Raw genomic sequence first — 24831 nt, 5'->3', positions numbered from 1 at the left:
TTAGGCCTCTGCCATACTTCTAACCCTAGAAAGAAGTGCAGGAGTCCTAAGTCTTTCATCTCAAATTCTGAAGTCAACTCCTTCTTGCACCTGTGGATGAGATGATCTTCCCCAGTAACAAATAGGTCATCAACATATAATACCAAGGTCAACATGTCACCATTAAATACCTTGAAGTAAAGGTTCGGATCAACATTAGTCTTGCAGAAACCCAAACCTGTTAAGTATTTATCAATTCTTTCATACCACATGCGAGGAGCCTGCTTAAGGCCATATAAGGCTTTCTTCAACTTGCATACACGAGACTCTTTCCCATGAATCACAAAACCCTCAGGTTGCTCAATGTAGACCTCCTCCTCAATCACACCATTGAGAAAAGCTGTATTTACATCCATCTGATGTAGCTTCCATCCCTTAGTTGCTGCAATGGCAATGATGGTCCTGATGGAAGTATATTGAGCAACTGGAGCAAATTTTTCTTCATAATCTATTCCTTCTTTCTGAGACAAGCCACGAGCCACAAATCTAGCCTTGTATTTCTCAATGCTTTCATTAGCTGCATGCTTAATCTTGAATAACCACTTGGAAGATACCACTGACTTGCCCTTAGGTCTTGGCACAATATCCCAAACATCATTCTTAGGGATGGATTGATATTCTTCATCCATAGCATTTTTCCATACTTGGTGATTTGAGGCTTCCTCAACATTGGTAGGTTCAGTCTCAATAAGATTACACATCAATGCAACATAGCTAGAGAATTTCTAAGGTCTTTTACTTTCTCTGAATGTACCTCTAGAAGCTGCGAACTGTTCTGCCTCCTGCATAGTGTTCCTTGCCCAAAGAGGTCTCTTCCGAGTTACAACGATATCTCTAGGCCCATCAGTAGGATCCAAAGGTTCAATTGGATCATCTTCTGCTAAAAGTTCAGTAGACTCCCTCTGAAGCTCCAAGTACTAACATTAACCTCATGTCCTTCTCATCCAAGGTTGTCTCAGTTGGTTTGTCAGACTCCCTCTGACTATTGATTCTTCCTCTTAATCACTTATAGTGAAGTTGTAGTTGGCCGTTTTAGATACAGCTTTGGAAGTATGCAAAGTTTGGACTATGTCTGGTTACCATCTTTAGATGTATGCCACTGTCTCTATGCCAACAGGGCACTGCTTTTGCAGAGCAGTCCAGATATGGATAATTAAATAAATAACAGAATCATTCAGTGATCCCTCTAACTTGAGGTTTGATACTCCACTTATACAAATGTCTAATTGGCCGTTGGCCTTAGACATTTGTATAATTAACTATTATCTCTATCCTTTATTGTTCTTACACTACAGATCAGTAAATTCAATTTTCTGATCATTGTACAAATTAATATTTTATCATATAAACATTGAATCGGTTAATTAAGTATTACCGATTCTATGCATAATTAATAATAACATTTTCATTGTTAATTAATTATGCATAGAATCGTGTACTACTAATACCGATTGGTGTATGTTTTACCAATTGATTTATATTGTTATGCTGATTGCTGTTTATATTTACTAATCGTATCCCATAGGGTTACGACCATATGTGGGACCATGTCGGTTCCACATAGGGTCGCAACCCTATGCGATTGACTAAGCATATATATCGTGCCACATATACATCGTGGTTGGTAACAAAAATAAGATATCCGTTGCATAACATTTATATAGGCAATCACAATCACAGCATGATAACTTCAGCATATCGTGTGGAGATATTATTTGATCTGCAAGGAGTCAACAGTGCTTTGATAAGGATCAGACATTTCTGTTTTATTGTACCTGCCATATTTGAACTTGGAGAGTTTGAATTGCATCTGCAGTCATTGCATTTTATATATATACAGTGTAATCAGCATGAAGGGAAATTCTGATACATATATATTAATGTGATAATTGAACATTACATTGCAATCTGAAAAATTAATCAAGAGTGAATTAAAATTTTAAAATATACCATATATAAGATCTGATCTAACTTTAACATCTTTTAGCACAGGCTCCTTCAAGTTTGATGCCATTTGAGTTCATTCCAATCCCTTGGCTAGGAGTGACTTACTATTGGCTCCAATCTTCATGTTCTTATCCACACATATGCTGTCTTTAGTTTATCGTCATTAAAAACTGTGTGAGTAGGACACTGAAAAGCAGTCATATGCCAAAAGGTGGAGGTGTTGCTTTTGCCATGTCTATTTGGAATTCACCAGCTCCCATAGAAAAAAATCTTATAGCTCTTAGTACATACCAAAATTTCCTTACCAATATACCATGTGAGTTCATGCAAATCAAATCATATGTGCAAGCCCTAGAATTAATTTTTGAATGATATCAATGTCAGTGTGTGGTAGTGCGTCTAACTATTAAAGCTGCATGCAACTACAACAAAAATGCATCATGCTATTGCCACTGTTGTAGGAAGAGATATGAAGGCCAACACCAGCTACAGGGCAGTTATATGTGTGGCTAGCACACAATGTTATCCTCGTGTCATCTTAATTTTCCCATGGTCTGCTTGCATTTTTTCCCAAGCTATCACCAGTTTAAAACTTTTCATAAACAGTATCCATCTAAGGCTTTTATTTTCACACAGCCATGCAGGAAAAAATTGTAACAGGTATTCATATTTTTGGATAGAGAAGATATTGAAAGTAAACTTTACTAAATTTTCTAACATATTTGACCCATATGTGGCTTATTACTGCAGGAAGAAGAACAGAATTAGGCTCTAGAAGCATTATGAGTGAATATTTAACTTCTGCAAACATTTTTCTAACTCTTAAAATTCCTATGTATGCTTTATTGTCTTTTAAAGCTCCTTGAGCATTCTGAAATCAGTTGTGCAATATTTGTAAATTCTTACCTTCTTAAGTTGCCACTTGAGTGCCTTCTCAATGGTCTTTGATTAGGTTTCCATTATCAGCTGCAATTGAATGCATATACAAATCTGATATAGAGAATGATCCATAAATAGGATGGATATTCCACACATTGCTTGTCAACAATGAATTTCAACCTAATAGCTCTTTTCAAACACCTCAAACAATGTCAAGTTCAAATATCTGACAGCAACAGAGTGATGACATCATTATAGTATGCAATCAACATGGAAACATGAAAATAGTAAATAGAAACACATGACAATGATTGCAACACAAGGGATTACCGTAGAGAAACCTTTAAAGGGGAAAGCTCTAGAAAGAGTGAGCAAGAAGCTTTTCATTCCAGTATGCACCAGTCATACATTGTAGTAAGTTGATAACATGTCAACACAGGCCTGCAACAGATTAAAACAAGTTGCAAAACTCTACAATGATGTCTGCTATCTCCAAACCCTTGTTCCACAATGACAAAAACCTGCAATATGAGCTTACAAAGAAGATAACAAGAGAGCCAACTACTGTACACGATGTACAGTACTGTATTATAGACCTCCCAAGTCTTGAGAAGCACCGTCACGTGTTTCCCCATGCTTGGAAGTTGAATTGAACTATTCTAATACATCACATTCCATGCATTGTCTGAATTCTGGTGAAATTGCTACTTTCACTAAGAGCCACTTTTCCTAGGGAGTGAATTTGGAATAGCTGCTGTTGATGCAATTGCATCGCAACTCGCTAACCACTTTTTTCTACTTATTCTTTGCCAACCTTAAGATGCTTAACCATCCTAAACTACCAACTGTTTGTACATAAACATCTGAATGCCTGAAATTAACAACCTTCAATCTCCTTGTGAAGTTGAGTCTTGAAACAACTTACTCTGGTTGATGTTGACACACCCGATTGTTTGATTGTGAACTATAACCTATTTTATCAATCGCACCTCCCTGATGGAGAGGCTCTTGGTCCCCAAAAGCTTAGGGACTTATTACATGTGAGAATTTCTTCCTACATCCTTATTTGGGTACCATTTTTCCTTACTTGGAAGTTGACCCAAGACAATCAACCAAGTTTCATGAATACCTGAATAGGTCTTTCTTTCTTTTGAAAAATCACATCAGATTCAGAACAACATCAGATTTTATTCAAAAAATTCTTTTGGAGAGAGTTCCTCATTTGAGGCAAGAAGACATCTTCCTCCTTGCCTAACATGGAGGCCCTAAACAAATGAAGGTTCCCAACTTTCACCATTGAATAAATTTTCTTGTATGGTGGCATATCAAATTGAAAGACATTCTTTCCTATTTGATTCAAAATGAGAAATGGACCACACCTTAGAGGTTTCAACTTTCTAGCTTGTCCTTGGAGTCTTTCTTTTCTTAATGTAATGTCCCTTCCTTAGACAGTCTAGTTGTCAGCATGCATAAGCCTATAATCAGGGTTCCCGTTGGCTAACATGGTGGATAGGGAGCCCATTTGGGGATTTGGTGACATTCTGAGGATTATTGGAGACGTTTTGGGCATTCTGGGGCAGTTTCCTATTTTCCACGAGGGTTCCTATTTTTTAGGAGATTGCTAGTTGATTGTTAGATGGCACACTCGCAGAGTACTCGGCGAGTTGCAAAAACTCTTCCTATTTTTTAGGAGATTGCTAGTTGATTGTTAGATGGCACACTCGCAGAGTACTCGGCGAGTTGCAAAAACTCGCCGAGTTTTTGAGCTCTGCGAATTTTTCTGACTTTAACTCGCATCAAAAACTCGCCAAGTTTTTGCAAAAAACTCGCCAAGTAATTGCTGAGTTTTTGCAAAAACTCGTCAAGTTTCTTTTAAAAACTCGCCTAGACTAAAAACACAAGCCCAAACATGTGGAAAAAATTATCAATTTTTGTTTTTTCAGGTTAGTTTCATTCTCTTCATTAGAATATACACATGGAATATAACATTTAAGTATAAGAAAGAAGAAAGTCACTTATACTTTAAGTTATATTCCATATATACTTTCAGGATGTTTGAGAGTGGTTTCAGACCTCCAGGAGTTATAATGCAAAATCTAGTTTTTGGAGGATTCTTCAATTTTCCAAACTTAGTCAAATTTCAGGGTCCTTCGGCGATGCCCCTTGACACCAACCTGGGGGCGCTGCCCCCAAACCCCCGTCGAAAAATATAGGGGGAAACTGTGTTGATGGAAGTAGGGAAAATTTAACCTCCGAGTCTGATTAGGCTCCATATAACAACATAATTAGCATTGAAGAAATCCTGGTATTATACATTTTAGAGTTGAAAGTTTGAAACTATGAGTATGAATGATGAAATTTCAAATATGATGAAAGTTTGAAACTAGTTTTGGCTAGAGCTGGGAAGAGGAAATTGTATTTACTTTTGGTTTTACAAAAACTATTTACTATTTTGCTTCCAGCCATCAGCGTTTCTCATGAGGATGCGATTTTGTAGGCACTTTGCATTTAAATATATCTAGAATCAACTTGTTTCTTTTGTGTTATCATTTATTGACTCATTGGATGTATCTTCTCATTAAATTTTGCAAAAAAAATGCATTTTTTATTAAAATTAAGCGTGTTTTTACGTTGCCGAGTTTTTCCCGAGTTTTCGCCGAGTTTTTTTCTCAGGGGCTTGGCGAGTCGAGCCGAGTTGCGAGTAGTTCAACTATGGACTTTGACCATTGGAGGGCCAAGGAGCATATCAGAGTGGCTTAGGAGTGTCTATCATTGATTTGAGACAGTCTCCTAATTTTAAGGAGCATCCTTACATTTTAGGAGACTACCAGTTGCACTACCACATCCAGTCATCATCCTTGGATAGGTGACAACCATAGTTACAAGACTTTGTGAGTCTTGGCAAGACTCGCTGAGTCTCGATGCGGGTCGCCCTTGCCAAGGCCAGGCGCCTCTGGACTCTGACTCGGCCGAGTCTGGCTGGGTCTTGGCAGACTCGCCGAGTCCGCCAGACTCGGTAGACTCGCCGAGTCCCAAGGCTTGGACTCTGTTGCCTAGGCAACAATAAAAAAGCCAAAACAATTTAAAAAGCCTTTGTTTTAAGTGGAATAAACGGTGATTATGTCCAAGGATGATGTGGATGTTAGGAATTGCATGTAGTAAATATAAATTTAATGCAGATAAAGATTAAACAAAGGAATGAAATAAAAGTCGTTTGAGCTTTCGGGGGTGCTGCCCCCGAAAACCCCCACGGGGGCGTTGCCCATGGACCCCGCAAGGGGTGCTGCCCCTTGACCCCATCTTGGGGGCATTGCCCCCAAAGTTGAATAATTTGGGGGGAAATTGCACCGATAAAAGGGGAAAATTTAACCTCTGAGTTTGATTAGGCTCCATATAACAATAGTGGATGAGGATGTTGATGTCACTGAAGTCTGAGGTTGAGGCTGAGGCTGAGGCTGAGACATAGGCAGATATCATGGCTGCAGAATGTTCCAGGACCTATCTTAGGCGCACACGTAGGACGGTTGCGGGGTCGAGTGATCAATGATCATTGATATTGGCTCCTCTGAGCCTTAGACTTCTAGGCTCTAGCTTTTATGCTGAACTTGATATATGTTTTGAACTTTTGATGGCATGGATTTCATATTCCATGAATTTTGTAGACATTTGACACTATCTATATTTCTAATGTGTTATTTAGTTTAGCTTATTTCCTTCAGCGCAAGCCTAAAATTTGCATTTATACTTATGTAATCAATGTAAACTTGTGTATGTGCTTCTATTTGATGAGATGATTGTGTCTTTAATGTTTATTTATTAAAAAATACATGAAAGAAGTTTAAAATCATTAAAAATCTTTGAATTTCTTGGGTTTTTCAATTTGCCGAGTCTGGGCGCTGAGTCCGAGTCCGAGTCAAAAATCAGTTTGCTGAGTCCGAGGCTTGTAACTATGGTGACAACATTCAGTTTTTCAGTTTGGGGGAGGCCAGGTGATGGAATTTGAATAAAATTAAATATTAAAGTTTTGACTTTAATATTTAATAAAAGTGATTTAATTAAGTCACTTTATATTATAATAAATTATGATAAAGGGGCCCCCCTGTGCCATGATGCCTAGGAGACATGAGTCAAGTTGTTTTTAAAAAACAAGTTAATTCTTTTAATAAAGGGAGTCTAAGGGGGTCGTACATCTTGAGGGAAACATAAGGGTTTGGAGTTGTTAAAAAGACATGAGGAGGCTTCAGTCATTCATCTTTGAATCATTTTTACAATCAGCTTTTTGGGAATTGTGTTCTGCATCACATTTCAGCAGCATAGTAGCTTTGAGGAATGAAAACTCCTTGAAGACGGGTGGATTTGGATGATACCCCAATTCACAAAACGGAGGGATTCATTGAGAATTCCTAATTGTGCTTCAATTCAGACTTAGCTCAGCAGTTTTAGAGAATTATATATAGATTGGAGAGGGTTTGTTGACTTTAGAAGGCTGCCATACCTTCATTTGCAGCAGCCGTACAACTTCCACAGGCAACCGTACCATTTGCAGCTCCCCTAGTTTGCTACAATTGTTTGATTCAGCCTATTGAGGGTTTAGATTTCATGCCATTCTTATCAGCAGCACTTCACATCAGTATATCAATTAATTCAGCAGGCAATAGGAGCATATTTGATATTTCTCATTCACTTTATTGATTGCTAGTAGATGGAATAATCCTGCCTGGGAGCTAGGCGTGGGATTCAATATATCTCTAGGAATTGTTTTTGGTAATTATTGTTGGGTCAAATAAAGCTCATTGGAGTCACTTCCAGCATCTGGGTGTCCTTAGATTGTATTCTGCTTCAGTTTCTTCAATAAACCCCCTTTCTAGGCTAGACGTTGGACTCCTGGTATGCTCATTATGCTTTGGCGAAATAGATTTCTTGATTATGAAAGTTATTATATTGCTGTATTAAAATCAGAAATCTGAAATTAATTATTAGTCCATTATATTTCTTGATTTTTGAATTCAAAGCATTGGTTCACTGACATTTATTCATGATTAAACTAACTGTTGGCAACAAATCCCAAGTAAAAATCTCAGAAAACAATTTTAAAACCCTCAAACAGCAGCAACAAATCAGAAAAAAATCAGTATTGCCTGGCTAGGGATCTTTTACTACACTCTGTCACCCACCTTGAGCTTATGCTCAATACATTGCTGATCATGTCTTCTCTTGTACTTGAAGATGGATTTACCAGATGCATTCAATGAACTTTCTGGCCCTTTGAACCTTTGAGTCTTTGCTTTCTCCATCCTTATGTGACTGTCCCATAACAACATCTAGAGGAATAGGAGGTAGGTAACCAAAACATGTCTCAAATGCTGGCAAATTGGTAAAAGTATGTATTGCCTAGATGTAGGAGTGTTGAATGTATTCAAGACTCTCATCCCATGTTCTTGGATGCTTCTAATTGTATCTTCTTAACAACATAATCAATCTTCTATTAACCACTTCTGTCTGCCCATTTGTTTATGGATAGAAAGCATCAGACCATTTCAAATGATGCCCTTCTTTTTCCACAATGTATAGCAAAACTTTCCTGGGAATCTTGAAACTTTCTTTGATATAATACTTTTGGGCAAGCCAAAGTGGACTTACATGTGTGGAAAACAACTCAGCTGCATCCTTGCCTGTAAGTGCCTTTTTACATGGAACAAGAATGCACATTTTCAAATTGCTGAGGAAAGACCTTAAGCAAAAGAGCCATAATCAACTGGTATTTTGCTTATTTCTGCACATCAGCAAGTTCAAATTCAGTCTTTTGGGGCTGTTTTTTTTCATTCTTGCTCCCTTTCTATATCCAATTTCTAAGCTATAGCTTGGAGAGCATTCTTAAACATGTCGATCTTTGCCATAGACTTACAGATCATTGCCACATCCTCTTCCAACTTTCTAAACCTCTCTTCTCCATCATCCATATCTCTGTCTCCTTCTCTGGCCATGTTTCTTTGTACTATTTTCCACTCCATAGTACAATTGTCAGCCTCAAATGGACCCAAACCACCATTTCCACTCAACCAAATGATGGTTATAAGTTTATAACCTTAGAATTTCACCAAGCAACTGAAAAACCAATGCCAATAGGTAATTCTAATTTGCTTCAATACCACTTGATTCTCAAATCACGTGGATATTCCATTGACTGCTCATCAATGGATTTTAGCCTAGTGGCTCTTCTCAAACAGTAAATGGAAACACATGGAAATACATAACAATGATTGCAAAAAAAAATTACCTTGGATAAACCTGAAAAGGTAAAAGCTCCAGTGAGAGTGATCAAGAAGCTCCTTATTTCACCATGCATCAGTCAAATACATTGTAGTAAGATAACAACACATTAACACAAGCCTTGGGGATGGGGGTAAAAGGATAGGGGACGTGTCCTTGGGGAGCACTGATTCTAACCCTTCACATTGCATTTACAATCTGAACTGAGGTGAAATCACTTCTTTGCTAGGAGACAATTTGGACAATGCTATGGTTGATGGAATTGTGCTTTTTGCCAAGGGTGAATTCGAGATAGCCTTGGTCAATGGGAATTCACTGCTTGTGGAAGCCAGCAAAGTTGTCATAAATAAAAAACCACATATCTTGACATCCTGCACACCATTCCTTGGACAACCTTAAGATGGTCCAGAACATCCCAATGTGGCAATTGACCTTTAAAACAAACATTTGAACTCCTGCAACTGATGGAAACCGATCTCCTTGTCAAGTTACGTAAGTCCCGCAATGACTCTCTGATTGATTTTGTATACACCTAATTGTCTGATTGTGAATTATGACCCATTTTACGGATTGAAGAAATATAATGTTTGCAGCGTGCCTCTCATTATCATTATTCTACTACAGCAATAAAGTATATCCCATATACTACTGCTAATACAAAATACTCTTGCTTTGCATCCTCTTTTCAAAGCGTTTATGTTTCCTTTGACCTTTATTTAGATATTTTACTTTCCAAATATATCTTTAATTTAGCATTTGCCTTTATGATTCCTCTAGGCTTTAGGAGGATTGATTTTTAATTTCACAGATTATTGATTATATAAATCACTGCATACCATATTTTAATTGTTAATTTCCAATTCCAATGTCTTGCTACTAAAATCAATTCCGGTATGATTTAAATTATAGGAAAACTACAGCTATTTGCTGATATAGACATTCCCATTTTTGAAATCCATGAAATTACAGCTATAGGTTGCTTGCAAGCAATATTAACATGGCTGAAATGCATGTATATATTGCTAGTACTGAAAATTAGTGCTTAATTCACAACATTTTTTTCCCATATAGCTAACTATGGAAATTCTATGCCATGAAAGAAGAACAGCATCACACATATGGAAGCCCAGATCTTATGTGGGGAAAAAATCTTGGGTAGAATAAATCCACTTTCAAAAGATAAGCTTGTTTCTTTATTCACCCCGGAACAAACTACAACTTATTGAAGAACTCATTCTTTTTGGAATGGACAATACAGCAACTACCCAAATGCTACAACAATGCTATGAATCAGAAAATGTTTGTTGTGCGTTGCACATGCTCCCTGTCCCCGATAGGGTCCCCCTTCCCGTTTTGAGCCTTTCGTCTTTGCCCTGCTAAGTTTCGCGCAGAGTGTCTCGCATCATTTCGAGCGAGTCTGCGACTGGTCCGTAAAGTGATGATATCAAGGAAATGAGCCGATGAATCCATCCGGCTAGTCTAGCCCTCGGGCACGAATGCCGAGAGTTTGTTCGAAATTTTAAAAATCGCCTTGGATAGGCGTAAGGTGATGGAAATTGGTGAGGCCCGCCAAGCAAGAGTAGTATGTCTAAAGGTCGCACGAGGACCAAAGTCGCTGTTTTTTTGCACGAAGAACTATGAAGTAGATTGCGTAAGGTTTGTCTCTTCGATGTTTGTGGGATTGGAGTAAAGGATGATTTTCGCCTGCTGATGAAGGATCGAATTTCCTGACTAAAATGCCGAGACTGCGAAACTCGCCCGAATGCCTTGAAATTCTGGAGCCTTCGAAATCCAAGTTTATAGACCTGGCGAAAGCTGGTCTGGAGTCTGAAATTTTGCCGAAGTTTGTCTCAAAATCGCCTTAAGTCCTCATTTTCGGACCCAGAGGCCAAAGGTTAAAATTTCACAAGGTTTAAAAGGTTGCTAAAATCGCCCAGGGGGCCGAATTTCGGACCCTGGGGCGAAAATTTCGAAATTCAAAATCTATTACTTGGTCCGAAATTCACTTGAAATGCTCAAATTCGGACCTTGAAGCGAAAACTGGAGAATGTGAAATAAGGCGAAAATTGCAAAAAGCTCCTCCAGGTTCGAAATTTGTTCTAGGCACCCATTTTCGGACCCTAGCTCCGAAATTTCAAAATAATGGCAAATCGCAAAAGGTGCTGAGAGCTCCGAAGTTTGCAAAAGTATGGTAAAGGCCTGAAATTCGCCTTAAGCATCCATTTTCGGACCCTGGAGGGTAAATGGAAAAGTGTATCGAGTTTTGAAAAAACGCATTTAGGTCTGAAGTTCCTTTTAAAATTTGCCAAAAATGATATAAGGTCCGAAATCACTTGAAGTCCTCATTTTCGGACCCTGGGGCGAAAATGTAAAAAACGCGAAATATTTCAAGAAAGACCCTAAGGTCCGAAAAACACTTAAAACCTCAATTTCGGACCCCAGCTCCGAAATTTCAAAATAATGGCAAAATCGCGAAAAATGCTTTAAGCTCCGAAAATCACTTAAAGTCCTCATTTTCGGACCCTGGGGTGAAATATGAAAAATATGAAGAGCGTCGAAAGTTGCAAAAAAGGTGTTTAGGTCCGAAGTTCGCTTTATAACCCCAAATTCGGACCCTTGCTCCGAAATTCCAAAGAGCGTCGATTTTACATAATGCGTCTTTTGGTCTGAAATTCACATTTAATCCTCAAAATCGGACCCTAGAGCCGAAAGTGAAAGGCGGCGAAATAAGCGAAAACATCCATATGCTCCGAAATAAGTAGAATCATTCCTTAGGTCCGAAATTTCGATAAATGCAAAACGTTGAGAACTCCGAAGTTTGTCTCCAAATCGCGAAATACACTTCAAAACGCCCAACGCTACAGCAGGTTAAAAAAAAATCGCGAACTCTCCAAATCACAGAAGGTGTTAAAGCTTCGAAGTTCGAAGGGGCGAAAGCACAATCCGACACAGGCACAACTGATGTTGATCATTGTGGCACCTAATAGGCGGAGACTATGGCTACTCAGTCATCCAGGACCTACCTGTTGTGACCATTTCACACATCACCCCATTAAAATGGGGACCCCCTCTTTTTTGCTTTTGGTTTTGCCTGTTCTTCTCTCTACTTTTAGGGTTTTGAGTGAGTGAGTGAGTTGTCTGGGCTAGGGTTAAGCCTTAGGGGGTTCTTTTGGATATTTTCAAGTCGAGTTCAGTCAAATTTTGAAGGTTATTACGCATCCTCCCGAAGATTGTGACTTTTGAAATAGGATGAGCCTGTCAGGAAGTCAGATATGTCTCAGGTTAGGTCTAGTCAGGGTTTTTTGAGGGAAAATTCAAATTTTGTCTAAGTGTTAGCATTTTGAAGATGGAATTGTATATTCTTGCCTAGGTAAGTTTTGATCAAATTTTGGAGGCGAGATGATGCCTGAAACAGACAAATCGCTCTTGTCCTTCACTGGAGGCTCAGGGTGAATTTCATTCTAAGTGCAATTTCTTGTTTGCGAAGGCTTGCTAACTGGTTCCCGGCCTTAAGGATGACCCAATTATGCCTTGTGAAATGATTGAAGATCTAAATTGTGGATATTTTAGCTTAGAAAAGGTCAAATCGCTCCTGTCCCTCTCTCAGGGACCAAGGCGAAAATGTTTTTTAGTGCATTTTGGTCTCTGACTTCTTTAATTTGTTTTGTGTAGGGTCTCCAGGGGAGCTAATTGGATGCGACTGGACGATTTTAAGGATTTTGAAGGTTTAAAAATGATGAAATTTGAAGGTTTAGGAAGAATTCGCCCCTGTCCTTCCCTGAAGGACCAGGGCGATTTTCTTTACACATCCCTTTTTGGACCTTTTTTTGGACTTGAACTCTTGTCCATAGCTTGTAATAGGATGATATCTTCCCGAGCAAAGAGATTTCGAGATGAAAAGCGAAAAGATTTGGCCTAGAGGGCAAAATTCGCTCCTGTCCCTCACTGAAGGACCGGAGCTTGAGTTTCAAATTTACATTACCCTTGCAAGATTAAAGTGATTTTACGATTTGAAGAGGCCAAGGGAAGTGTGTTCTGTCCGTTGAATATAACTTGAGTAGGCCACAAAGGAAGGAATCAACCCAAAAGGCAACAATTGCTCCTGTACCTCACCAAAGAACCAGAGCGATTTTCTAACAAGGCAAATCCCTCTCCAGGGGACCAGGGCGAAAGATCTAAAGGACTATCTCTTCTCTCCAAATTGGGACGAACCTAGGCCAAGGCACAAGTTTGGAATGACACTTGAAGAGCTTCGGGGTGAAATAGAGTTGCAGAGACCACAAACTTCGATGACAATTAGCTAAGGTGCTCCTGTCCCTCTCCAAGGGACCAGGGCGAAAACCCCACATATGCCTATTTGCCTAACATTTGAAATGCTTTCAAGACTCAAGAGCGAGTGGGGGATGATGTTTTATGCTTTGAAGGCAATTGGAGGTTGATGTGATCGAGAGTTTGCACAATGAACTAAAAGGCGCTCTTGTCCCTCTCCAAGGGACTAGGGTGATTTTTGTAAAACCATTAATGTTCCTCCAGAATCACGCCAAGGCAAGGTGGTGCAAGATGAGATATACCTTTTTAAAAATGATGAACAAGGAATCGCTTCCAAAATTTGACAATCCTAGGCTCAAATGCAAAAATCGCTCCTGTCCTTCACTGGAGGACCAGGACGAAAATCTTGGGAAAGCCTATTTTGCCTTGCAAAAAGCGAGTTGAACATGCACTGAAGGGACGAATGGAGATCATTGCTTACCCCCCAACTTGAATTGGCGATTGAAAAGATAAAGATCAAGGACAAAGTGAAAAATCGCTCGTCCTTCACCAAGGGACCAGGGCGAAACTATCCTAAGGCATGTCCCTTCTAAAAGCCAAGTGAATTAAACTCAAGACTCCTATAAAAAATGCCATTTTGGACACCTAGGATGAAGTTTTGAACGTGGAAACAAAAGATGCAAGGCTTAAAATACAAGAGCGCTCCTGTCCCTCTCCAAGGGACCAGAGCGATGTTATCAAAATTCATTATTTTTTGCCTTATTTTAGCAAATCGCACTAGATGCCAAGTTCACCCAAAAACTTCGAAATATTTTAAATTTTTTTTTAATTAAATTGGCATTTAATGAAAAGCGCATAGCATTTAATAATTAATTTTAAGCCTTGGAAAATCGTTTTTTTTATTAAATGAGGCATTTGAAATTAATTATTATTAAATTAAAATTTAAAAGGGGAGCGCTTGAGGTGTCATTTTCATTGCTTAATTAAGTCGGCCTTCTTCTTTATTAATTTTTTGTTTATTTTGGCCTATTTTCACCAAGTCGGCCTATGGGAAAATGAAGTGGTGAGCGCCTATATAATAGGGGTGTGTTGAGCGATTTTAATCAATCATTCATTCATTGTATCAAGTGCGATTTGGAGAAGCAAGGAAGAAGTGCGAAATCTGGTCCAAATTGGAGCGAACTTTGTTGGAGGCTAGTGGTGGTGGAATTAATGTTTGTGAAGACTAAAGGAGGCGCATTTTGCTAAAGGGAGTCTTGATCTACATTTTGCCTAGCAAATTCACCTTATTCTTGCATCGTTTTTTAGAATTAATTCAAGAGGAGGTATGGCAAGTCATCCTTTGTCCAATGTCGAAATTTTGAATTTGGATTTCAAGATTTTTTGAAATTGCATAGTTAATTAGGAAATGATAACTCAAAGATTTATCATGAAGTTTCCTAATTAGAAGCTTAAATCTTCCTTTCTAATCTATATTCCTACGTTGAAAATTATATTGCTCATTATTAAACGTTGTATAGGTGTCAGGATGGCGACCCCAAAGGCAGGAGCATCCACTAGTCGTCCAGCTCTCATGAAGGAAGATCAAAGGAATGAAGAATTGGAGACCAAGATCGTGTCAAAGTGGAGCAACATTGGAGATACCAACTTGGGAAACTTCAGTGTGAAGAGGTTTTGAGAGGTCCCTTACATTGGAAAACCATCACCTGTCGCAAAGAGAATAATTGAAAGTGGCATCATCAAGGCGGCCGGTTTCCCTCCAGCAGTCCAGTGCCATGAGCTGATGATCGAGTGTGCCCGCCATTATGACCCACAATCAAGATCAATCGTGTCCAAGGAAGGGAACACTTTGGCTTACCTTTCAGAAGAGGCTATAAGCGAGACTCTCCATCTTCCAGAACATAAAGATATGATTTACAAAAGCTTAGAAGGAGCTAGGTCCATGTACGAAGATGATCCAGACACTTGCTTGAGCATCATCAATAAGAATTGGTTACTCAAAAGTCGTCCTCGCTTGAGCAAGATTCCCAACACACCACATAGGATCGACTTCCAGGAAGAGTACAGAGATTTGATAACTTTGCTCAATCGAGTTACAGGGGCTCCTCAAGCCTTCTATTTTGAGAAGTGGATGTTCTACTTCATCCAAGTGATAGTTCAAGGAAAAGGAACAATTCATTGGGCTAGAATTATTAGCCATTGCTTGGACGTGCAGTTGAGAAGACTAAAGGCTACCAAGTCCTTCCACATGAGTTCATACATCATATATGCCTTGATCAGGAGTTTCGAATATGCAGGACTACCTCACAGAGGAGTGATCGGAAGAGGACCCGGAGAAGTCAGAGTTTGTGAATCTTATGTTCATTTGCGTCACCCACCAGGAAGTGACTACAAGATAGTCAATGATACCTTCACAATGAACATCACCAGGACATTACAGGGCGGGATTCACAATAGGTTATCTCAAGATGCACAAGAGCTTGTAAAGAGGTATGGTGCTTGGTTCATCCAATTCCAAAAGTTTACATATATTAGAGTTCATGGGTGTCCTTCACCTCCCTATATGTTGCCAAGATATCCGACAGACAGGATAGTGCTACTTGAGGTGACTAGGCAGTTGGCGGCTTATGTGAAGGCATTCAGACACAGGCATGGAAATGGAATTCCTGTGCCTATCATACTAGGGAATTCAGTTGAGGTATGTCCTAATGCTCTAGCCTTGGATGATGCAGAAAGGGAGTTAGCCTTGTATTCATTTTCATTCTTTGCTTTGAGGGAGAATTTTGATCCTTATGGGTATATAGAAGAGACAATTGGTAGAAAGTACAAGCATGAATGTCAGGTAGAAGACTTTTGGATGAATCTCTCAAGTGATCTAGAAGTAAAAAGAAAGATGCATTCCAGATTGCCTTTAGATTTCATCAGGAAATGCAAAGTTTACAGAGTGGCCGATCAAGCTCAGGACAGTGGTAGACATCTCCAATCATCTTATGACCGAGAAGACAAAGCAGTGAGGATAGATTGGAACGAGCCTGAGGTTTTGGACTTAAAAGCTTTGATGGCTCCAGTTTTGTCATATACTCGAAATGGGTAGATATACAACATCAAAAGTTGAGAGATCAGAACGTACCAATAACTTTTGCTTTGGAAGAAAAGATAATGGATGGAGGAGCAAGTGCAAGTGAAGGCAATCCTCATCCTAGAAGTGCAAGTGAAGGCAATCCTCATCCCAGAAGCGTAAGTGAAGGCAATCTTCATCCTAGAGGCGCAAAGAGGAAAGAAAGACCTGAGAAAAGGGAACCCTTCAAGAAGAAGCAAGAGGCCAATCGAGATCGCTCATCCGGTACGTCTTCTCGACATGAAAAAAGGACAAGTCAAGTTGTAGGACAAGAGAAGAGGATACCTGAAGTCGAGGAATCTATGGAATCAATGGTACAGAATGATAAACACGAAGAAGGACAGGCATCTCAACGTTCATCAAGTCAATCCCCTCAAGTTAATGAGCTACATGGAGACAAGAATAATGATGAAGTGACATCTCCTCTCCGAGAAGAAGAACTATTGCCTAAAGAGATACAAGTTAGAGAGACAAGATCCGCCATTCCAGATTAGTTGAAGGAGAGGCTAACAAGGGTGATTTTGATCGAAGATGAAGATAATGTAATTGACTTAGAGAGCCTTGTAGGAAATTCTCAGGGAGTCACAAAAAAGAGGAAGGCCACCAAGATGTCCAAGATGATCAGAGATGAGACAAGGTCCAGGAAGTTGCAGATAGCTACACCAGCAGTGGACAAGTATGAAGGTGAAATCCTTGCAGAAGAGTATGATGTAGAGACCTTTGAACTTGGTCCACTCACCGTTGAGCAGACACTGGATGAGGCAACCGATTCATTTGAGGCACTTAAAGAAGAAATGGAAAAGAATAGAAAGCTTGAGCGAGAGGTCGGTGCGTGGAGAGGCTACTTTAGCCATCTCAATCAGCCTTTGGGACGTCAGGATCCAACAGTGTCTCCTGTGCAGGCCCTTCCCCTTGAATCAGTTGGCGAGGCAGAAAGAGTTAAGAGCTTGGTTTAGCTTATGAGCTCTTGGATTGACAAGTCCCATACGGTAGCCGTTGAATTCGCAACAAGAATGATGCAGACCACCCATCGAGCCATCCAGGTCCTTGAGATCATTCACAACTTAATGATAACAGTAGCCGGCTTTGCCCACACTAGAGATGTTATCATTCGTGTTCTACAAGTAATCAGGCAAACATCGAGGAAGATCCTAGCACAAGAAAAGATAATGGATGGAGGGGCTCATAATCTACTCCAGTGGTCAACTTTACTCCAGATGAAGGAAGTTCTTTTCGAAGACATCAGCACCAAATGCAATCAAGTTGAGGAGGTCATCCATCCAATACAGGACAAGATATTTGGGGTGTTATGTTCTATTCTTGGCAGAAGGATTGAAGATGAGACAGATGTGAATCTTCAAGAGTTGGAAGAGAAGGTCAAGGTCATCTTTTGCAAAGATGAGAATGTTATCACGGATGAGCAAAGGGATCAAATGTTCGCTGCTATGCTCCTGATTGAGAAAATCAAGGAACTCGAACCTGGATGGGATGCGGCTCTTCTCAAGGCCTTCGATCAAGTTATCCACTTGGAGGAACGGATGAGGAATCTTCCCAAGATTCCTATTGCTGAGACTGAAGGAATTGTGTCCAGATTCATTGCATATGCTAAGAAAGAGCATTGGAAAGGGAACAAGGTTCTAGAAGAGAGGTTGTTGTAGATGATGTGGCACCTTAATTGTCATTGGTCTATGTTTCCTAGATTTTTGTGCCAATTAAATATTTGGCTATGCATTTAATATTGTTCAATAAAAGGGGAACTTTTTGTAATAAACCCTAATTAGGGTTTAGGTGTCAGAATCTTAGCCATTGATCTTCTTTTGATCTGGGCCGTTCGTTGTAATTGAGGATGCTATATATACCCTCACTCATTTTCATTTTGTAATTAGAATATAAGAGATTAAGAGGAGAAATAGATATTAGAGTCAGATAGTTAGAAGTTATTTTGTAGCAAGATTGAGCATTGAAGAGAGAATTTCAAGCAATTGTTGTCTATTTTGGCTTTGAGATCAATAAAATATTGAAGTTATGGTGTTTTATTGTAATTCTTGTGGCTACTTTCATGGTTGCTTATTTTCTTGAATCATTCTTGGTTGAAGTAGTATGTAAATTTGAAGGACTAAGTGTTGAGCTTGATCTTTGGTGAGATTCACATTCCAAACCACTAGCTTCTTGCTGATTGTGAGGACGCCTTGTGTGGTCAACTGGAGATATTTGGATTGCTTAAACCTTCAATCATTATTGAACTATTGATATGTACCTTTATGGTAGTGTCTATGATTCTTGATGAATTGAAAAATCATTAGTCACCTTAGAAGATCGCACCAATTTCAGTAGAGTTGTTATTCCTTGGCAATACTGCAATTGGTAAAATCTTACCAAGTCTAGCCTACATTGAATCATTCTTAGGATTAGATTAGAATTCATCTTTTGCAAACCCTATCTTTTGATCTTTTTTTTGAGAACTTGTTAGTTTTAGGAAATTCTGTTCCTACAATTCGGAAACGTAAGGCCCCTTGATGAAACAACATTCACAACGACCACTGGTGCTTATCCACACGTAGAGACCCTACATACAAGAACCTTGGAGTCATCTTGATTGATCATTTTTTTGCGACCTCTTCAGCAATCAGAGGCTTTATTCAAGAGAGGATAAGGTACCTTTGGGTATTTTATTCTGTGTTTGATTGTGTACGAAATACACGTCAACACTACCTTAAACACCTTTGTAGGAGGCAGACAAACTACTCTGAGGTTGAGGGTGATCTAGAGCTTCTATTTGATGATGTTATAGTGTCTTTAAGCTTTATTCAATAATGGGTGTATGAAACAAGTTTTAAATCATTAAAAATCTCTAAATTTCAAGGGTTTTTTTATTTTGCCGAGTCATTGCTGAGTCGTTGCCAAGTCATAGCGGAGTCACGAGTCGAGTCGGCCTTGCCGAGTCCGAGTCTGGGATCTTTGGCTGCAACCAAGAATCTACTTTAGCACACTCTGCGACCAGCAACAAAAACATTTAGAAATCCACACAAATATTCACCACATTGAGTCCAATCTGCTCCTCTGGATGAGAAACAGTCATACATTTAGCTAGGCACTATCTCTCAAGCATGAAATTGAGGCACTAGGAGGTATGCGTTCCTTGAGGTAAGATTCTGACAACATTTTGGCAGCACTGCGTTATCAAAGCAATAATGGATGCCAAAAATGAAAGCCCAAGGTTCTTATTTAGAACTTTTGCCCAACCAAATTCAAATGCAAATGCACACCAAATACGCCCAAATTCAAATTTAAATGGCGCCAAAATTCCTTAATTTCATTTGAGTTTCATTTCATGGTATCTACCAAACATGGCGTCCCCACCTCTAGGCTCAAAAGTTCGAACTTTTCCCTTTGTCCATATTTGCAACATAAAAAAACATTATTCTTGAGCACTTTTTCATCCTTTGCGCCAGACTTAGGATAATTAATAAATTTTTTGAATAAAATTTACTTTCCCTTTCCTAAGTCGTTCAACATAATAATTAAATATTAAACTTAGGATAAAGTATTAATATTTAATAAATCACTTTCAAATCAAGACTGATCAATGCCAAATTGAATCGGAAATTGAAGTGCTGAAAACCAACAAAACTGACTGGGTTGGAGCTCTGCATTGAACTGCTAAAAATAGTAGAAATGGCACTTACTAAAAATAGTAAGTCTTGAAAACAACTCCAAAAAGATTGCTCTTCGAACCCTGAAGATGAGCTCAGAAAGCCCAGAAAGACTTAGAAATCCTGACAACGGCCACCAACTTACTAAAAATAGTAAGTTCAGAATTCTTCCCGGTACTAAATGCATTTCATACCTCTACGAAGCTTTCAGAAAACCCAGAAGGAATCCACAATCAAAATCGTAGAATTCGAACTAGTCAAGCATCAAACAGCTCACACAGACCTCCTCAAAAGTGGGAAACCCTAATTTCTGCTTCTAGTTAGCCTATGGGTCTCCGGAATAGGCTAATGGCCCATTGAAATTCCCCTCACTGAGAAGGGGACATTAATGGACATCCCCAACAACAGAAAGACACTGCATTTAGATGCTTCCTCTGAACATCTTATATGTAATGATAAGTTGATGTTATCATGTTTGTTAACTGTTAACCAAGCCTTTGAATGTGTTTTTAGATTATTGTGAGGAATTAGGAGATTGGAAAGCCCTTTGTCTATTTGAGAAACTCCTTTCATTTTGAGTCTATGGTTCAGTTTGCACACAGACATCGATAGAGCAGACCATCCATTGGATTCATTTAATAGGTGGAACACTTTTCATTGGGAAATGCTGAGTTGATAATCAAGTATGTATTGGAAGCATATCCTATGCCTATTGCTATGTGTTTGTGTGATGTGAATGTGTATCTCATGGTATTTCATTGCACATTCTTACTGCTATCATTTAATAGGTGGAACACTTCTCATTGGGGAATGCTGAGCAGATAATTAAGCATGTATTGCAAGCATATCTTATACCTATTGCTATGTGTTTGTGTGATGTGTATGTGTATCTCATGGTATTTTATTGCACATTCTTATTGCTATCATTACTGGATGTTTGGACTTTGGACCTGATTTCTGTTTAATAAGATCTACTTCCTCCGCAAAAATGCATTGGAGCAGCCTCTTCTTTTTACCAGGAGTTTAATCTGCTCTTGGTTTTTTTTCTCAGATTTGCTCTTCAACCTTTACACTCTTTAATGGATTATTGGGATGTTACATGCCCATGAATTTATAGATTAAGGCATATTTGTATCTTAAACAACTTATCATTTATACTTCATAGTGTGCAAAAATAAGAATACCAGATTGCACGTTAGGGTTTTTGTGAGGTCTATGATAGGGCCTGAACTGGTGGCTTGTCAAGAACAAACCTTCACAGCCAACTCTTCCTCCTAGCACCCTGCATACAACTTGGTTTAGTCAAATATTCTTGTAACTTTGTCTTTCCTTTAATGATGGTTGATTAGTTGCTAGTGAAGTGAATGACCTAAAAAATTATTGGAGGGAAATCAGAACTATGCTTTTGAGAATCTTCTCTCAGCCAAAGGAATTGGATGTTATTGATTATTGTTTTCTTTTTAAGTATTTTGTGCAAATTCTTTATGACAGTTAATTTAGTTGCATTAAAATTAATTTCCTGCCAATATAATGAATCTTTGGTTCTAAATTGATGACTTTGTAGGTGACATACAGAAGACTAAAGGATACCATTATTACGTTGAGCAAGGGTGTGCAGAAGGGGCCAGCAGCAGACCTGGTTCCTGTATTATTTGGGGAGAAGCCCCCCACATTTTCCAAGAAGACTATTTCCTTTAGTCCCTTCAACACTGGACTCGATCATTCACAAGTTTGTATATTTTCTAAATCTCCTGTTTATGTGTATTAGTATCCTGTTTTCTGATTTCTTTAAAGAAAATGGTAGCATAATGAACTGATTAAATAAACTTTTTATCCACAAAACATGGTCTAGGAATAATTAAGACACATGAACTATTATGTTGCATCATTCATATGAAACAACTTGTGATTCCTTAAGGTTGTCAGATTTTTTAGTTACCGCAGTATGCATTAAGATTATAATTATCATAGGTATCGTGTTTGTTAGGATGTGTTTTTTGGAGGTAAAGACATATGAGCTCAACATAATTATGTATTGATACATGTGGAGAGTGTAGTGCGTAAGATTTAAGACTGATGAAATATATGATTTAAAATAGTTTTAGTATCGCGAGTGTGTAATATCCCTCCATTAATGTTTCATTAACTAACAATGTTTTAAGGGGATTCAGTATATTCAATAATCCCAGTAATTCATTATTGTTCGTATATGTCAATATTCACATTTACATTAGTTTATGAGAACTATCCTAAGATGATTTCATTAAGACAGCGATTACATTTGTAATAAACAACGTTTGATTAAAATGAAGCAGTTTTAGAAAGGGACGCCACTCTGTAGAGGATCATGTCTGAAGGAAAGAGATGTAACCCTTCAGCACACGTAACCAATGGATGTGCCTCCTAGTCTCAATGGACTTAAAAAGGGGGGATACGTATTATTTGGGCAGCATCGAAGAAGGAAAAAAAAGGATATCCATGTAAAGATATCAATAAAAAACAACACTGTTATTCTGTAGCCTGGTACACTGAACTGCTCCTTGTTTATAATATTGTTAATTTTTTCTGATTAATGTTTCAACAGTAAATTTCATAATTAAGACAGAAATATAAATGAAAGAATATGTTATTTCTTAAGTAATGAATCAGACAAATAACGGTATCAATAATAGACTATATAACAGAAAGAACGACTAAAGTAAGTGAACATTAAGTAGTTATGAGGAAGGGACTGAATGGTTTTCAAGGAGGGGTAGTCTAAATCCAGCCAATAAGATGATCCTAAGATAAGGTAAGGATCAGCTTTCCGTAAACCTTGAGAGTATGATGCCAAGATAGGGTAAAGGCCTGCATCTGTAAACTTTGTGGGAACCTTGTCATGTCCCCCCATTTATAGTAGAATGTAATGTCTCCTACTAGGTTTAGACATGTTTTAACCATAATAAATCTATTTCAATATACTCACGACTCAAACTAAATATATTAGGAGACATTTTCACCTAAAAATGAATCCAATCAATGATATTCCGTAGTTCAATCAATTAATTAATTAATAAGTAAATTGTTCATCTATCATACATCCATAATAAGTTTACAGATCCAAGCCCTTACCTATCTTGGGACCATGCCCTTAAGGTTTTTGGGTCACTGATCCCTACCTTGCCTTGGGCTCATCCTATCAATTGGATTTAGATCACCCCTCTTTGGAACATATTAATTCCCAACTTTTGAGTACTGACAGCAGTAGCAAGGATTATATAAAAACAGATTCTTCTTACTGTTTATTATTATGTGAGCTCTTTCTGATTTACAATCTAATATTTTTATTTGTCTGATTAAGACATTATATATATATATAATCTTCTTGATATTACAAAACTATTATATATATATAGATATATGTATACTGATTTGAACATAAAAACAAATAAATACATTATATTATATTATAAATAATTTATATATTTATTAATGACATATCTATGAATTACCAATTATTAATACATTTGTTAATTACCTTTTGTTTAAATCACTAATACCACCATTGCCTAAAACATAAGTTGTTAGTACTTGGCATATTGGTGGCTGCGTCAGATCTGGTCTGCTGCTAGATATTGAATATGACTGTCATACTTATTGCAGTCTAAATCAATATTACTATTAAATTCTGCATATCATTATCAAGCTTCATATAGTAAGCATTTTTAATAAAGACATCCCCATGCATACCATCAAGAACAAGGATGTTACTGTCTGCAAATTAATAACAGTTCTGATCGGTGCTGCCAGATGATATATATTATCTCCTCTTTTTTCTCCCCCTTAATGCGTGATTTGAATCCCCTTATGTATCCACTACCCTCGAATGGTTACATATCTAAAGTCGTACCTTTCTCTCCTTCATATCTCTTCACAAGAGATCGTGGCTTTTTACCACAACTATCGTTGCCTAATCCTTATCATCGGTTTGTGCTTAATATTATTGATGACTTTAACCGCTGCTACTTTACTTCAATCGCGCCTCTTTCATAAGTAAATTGTCCTACTAATTGTATGTTAACTTGTGAGGATTAATGACTAACCCTTTGTAATTGTTAGTGCTTGCTAACAACTAAATACTTTCGCGTGTTCCCACACTCGCTGATCATACCGTTATGTCATTTTTGATTTATATTACTGACAATATTTACATATCTGTTAATTGCTGTCTTCTTACCCACATATGATTAGCCTTCTTACTAATTGATATCGATCACCATCATAGCTGATGACTAGTTGCGGAATTGGTATTCAGAATGTTGTCGATTTGGTAAGGAATGATATTTGATTATGTTCTTGGATTATCGATGTCTCCATGCTCCCTCAATGACTTGCATGGTTGTCCATTATAAGTTTATCTCAAATCGATATCTATCACACAATCAATGTCTCCTATTATTCCCTGCCATGCCAACGATATTGAAGATATTTGGATATGATGCTTGCGATAGATTTGTTGAGTGTATGCGGATTTCACATGGGTTACCTTTGTTGAGGCTTATACAATTATTTGGAATATTATTAGTAATAATTATTAATTAAATAATAATATAAATAAATAAATTTCAAATAATCATTTCTTGATAATTATTATATTAAATATTAACAATAATTGTT

At 38.1% G+C, this 24831-nt stretch overlaps 1 protein-coding gene across 3 annotated transcripts in view; it reads left to right on the top strand.

The window, feature by feature from the left end:
• Nucleotides 1–24831, top strand: part of LOC131060365 (uncharacterized) — a 237039-nt gene that overhangs the window by 22314 nt on the left and 189894 nt on the right. For all 3 annotated transcript variants that reach the window (XR_009372348.1, XM_057993547.2, XM_057993548.2), the window contains exon 6: nucleotides 21740–21904. Coding sequence is in view for 2 of the 3 variants with exons in the window: in XM_057993547.2 (XP_057849530.1) it covers nucleotides 21740–21904 (165 nt within the window). In the remaining variant the exon portion in view is untranslated. The remainder of the gene's footprint in view (nucleotides 1–21739; nucleotides 21905–24831) is intronic.

Source organism: Cryptomeria japonica, chromosome 4 (assembly GCF_030272615.1).
Source record: "Cryptomeria japonica chromosome 4, Sugi_1.0, whole genome shotgun sequence".
NCBI lineage: Eukaryota > Viridiplantae > Streptophyta > Pinopsida > Cupressales > Cupressaceae > Cryptomeria > Cryptomeria japonica.
This window is presented reverse-complemented; position numbering and strand designations above follow the sequence as displayed.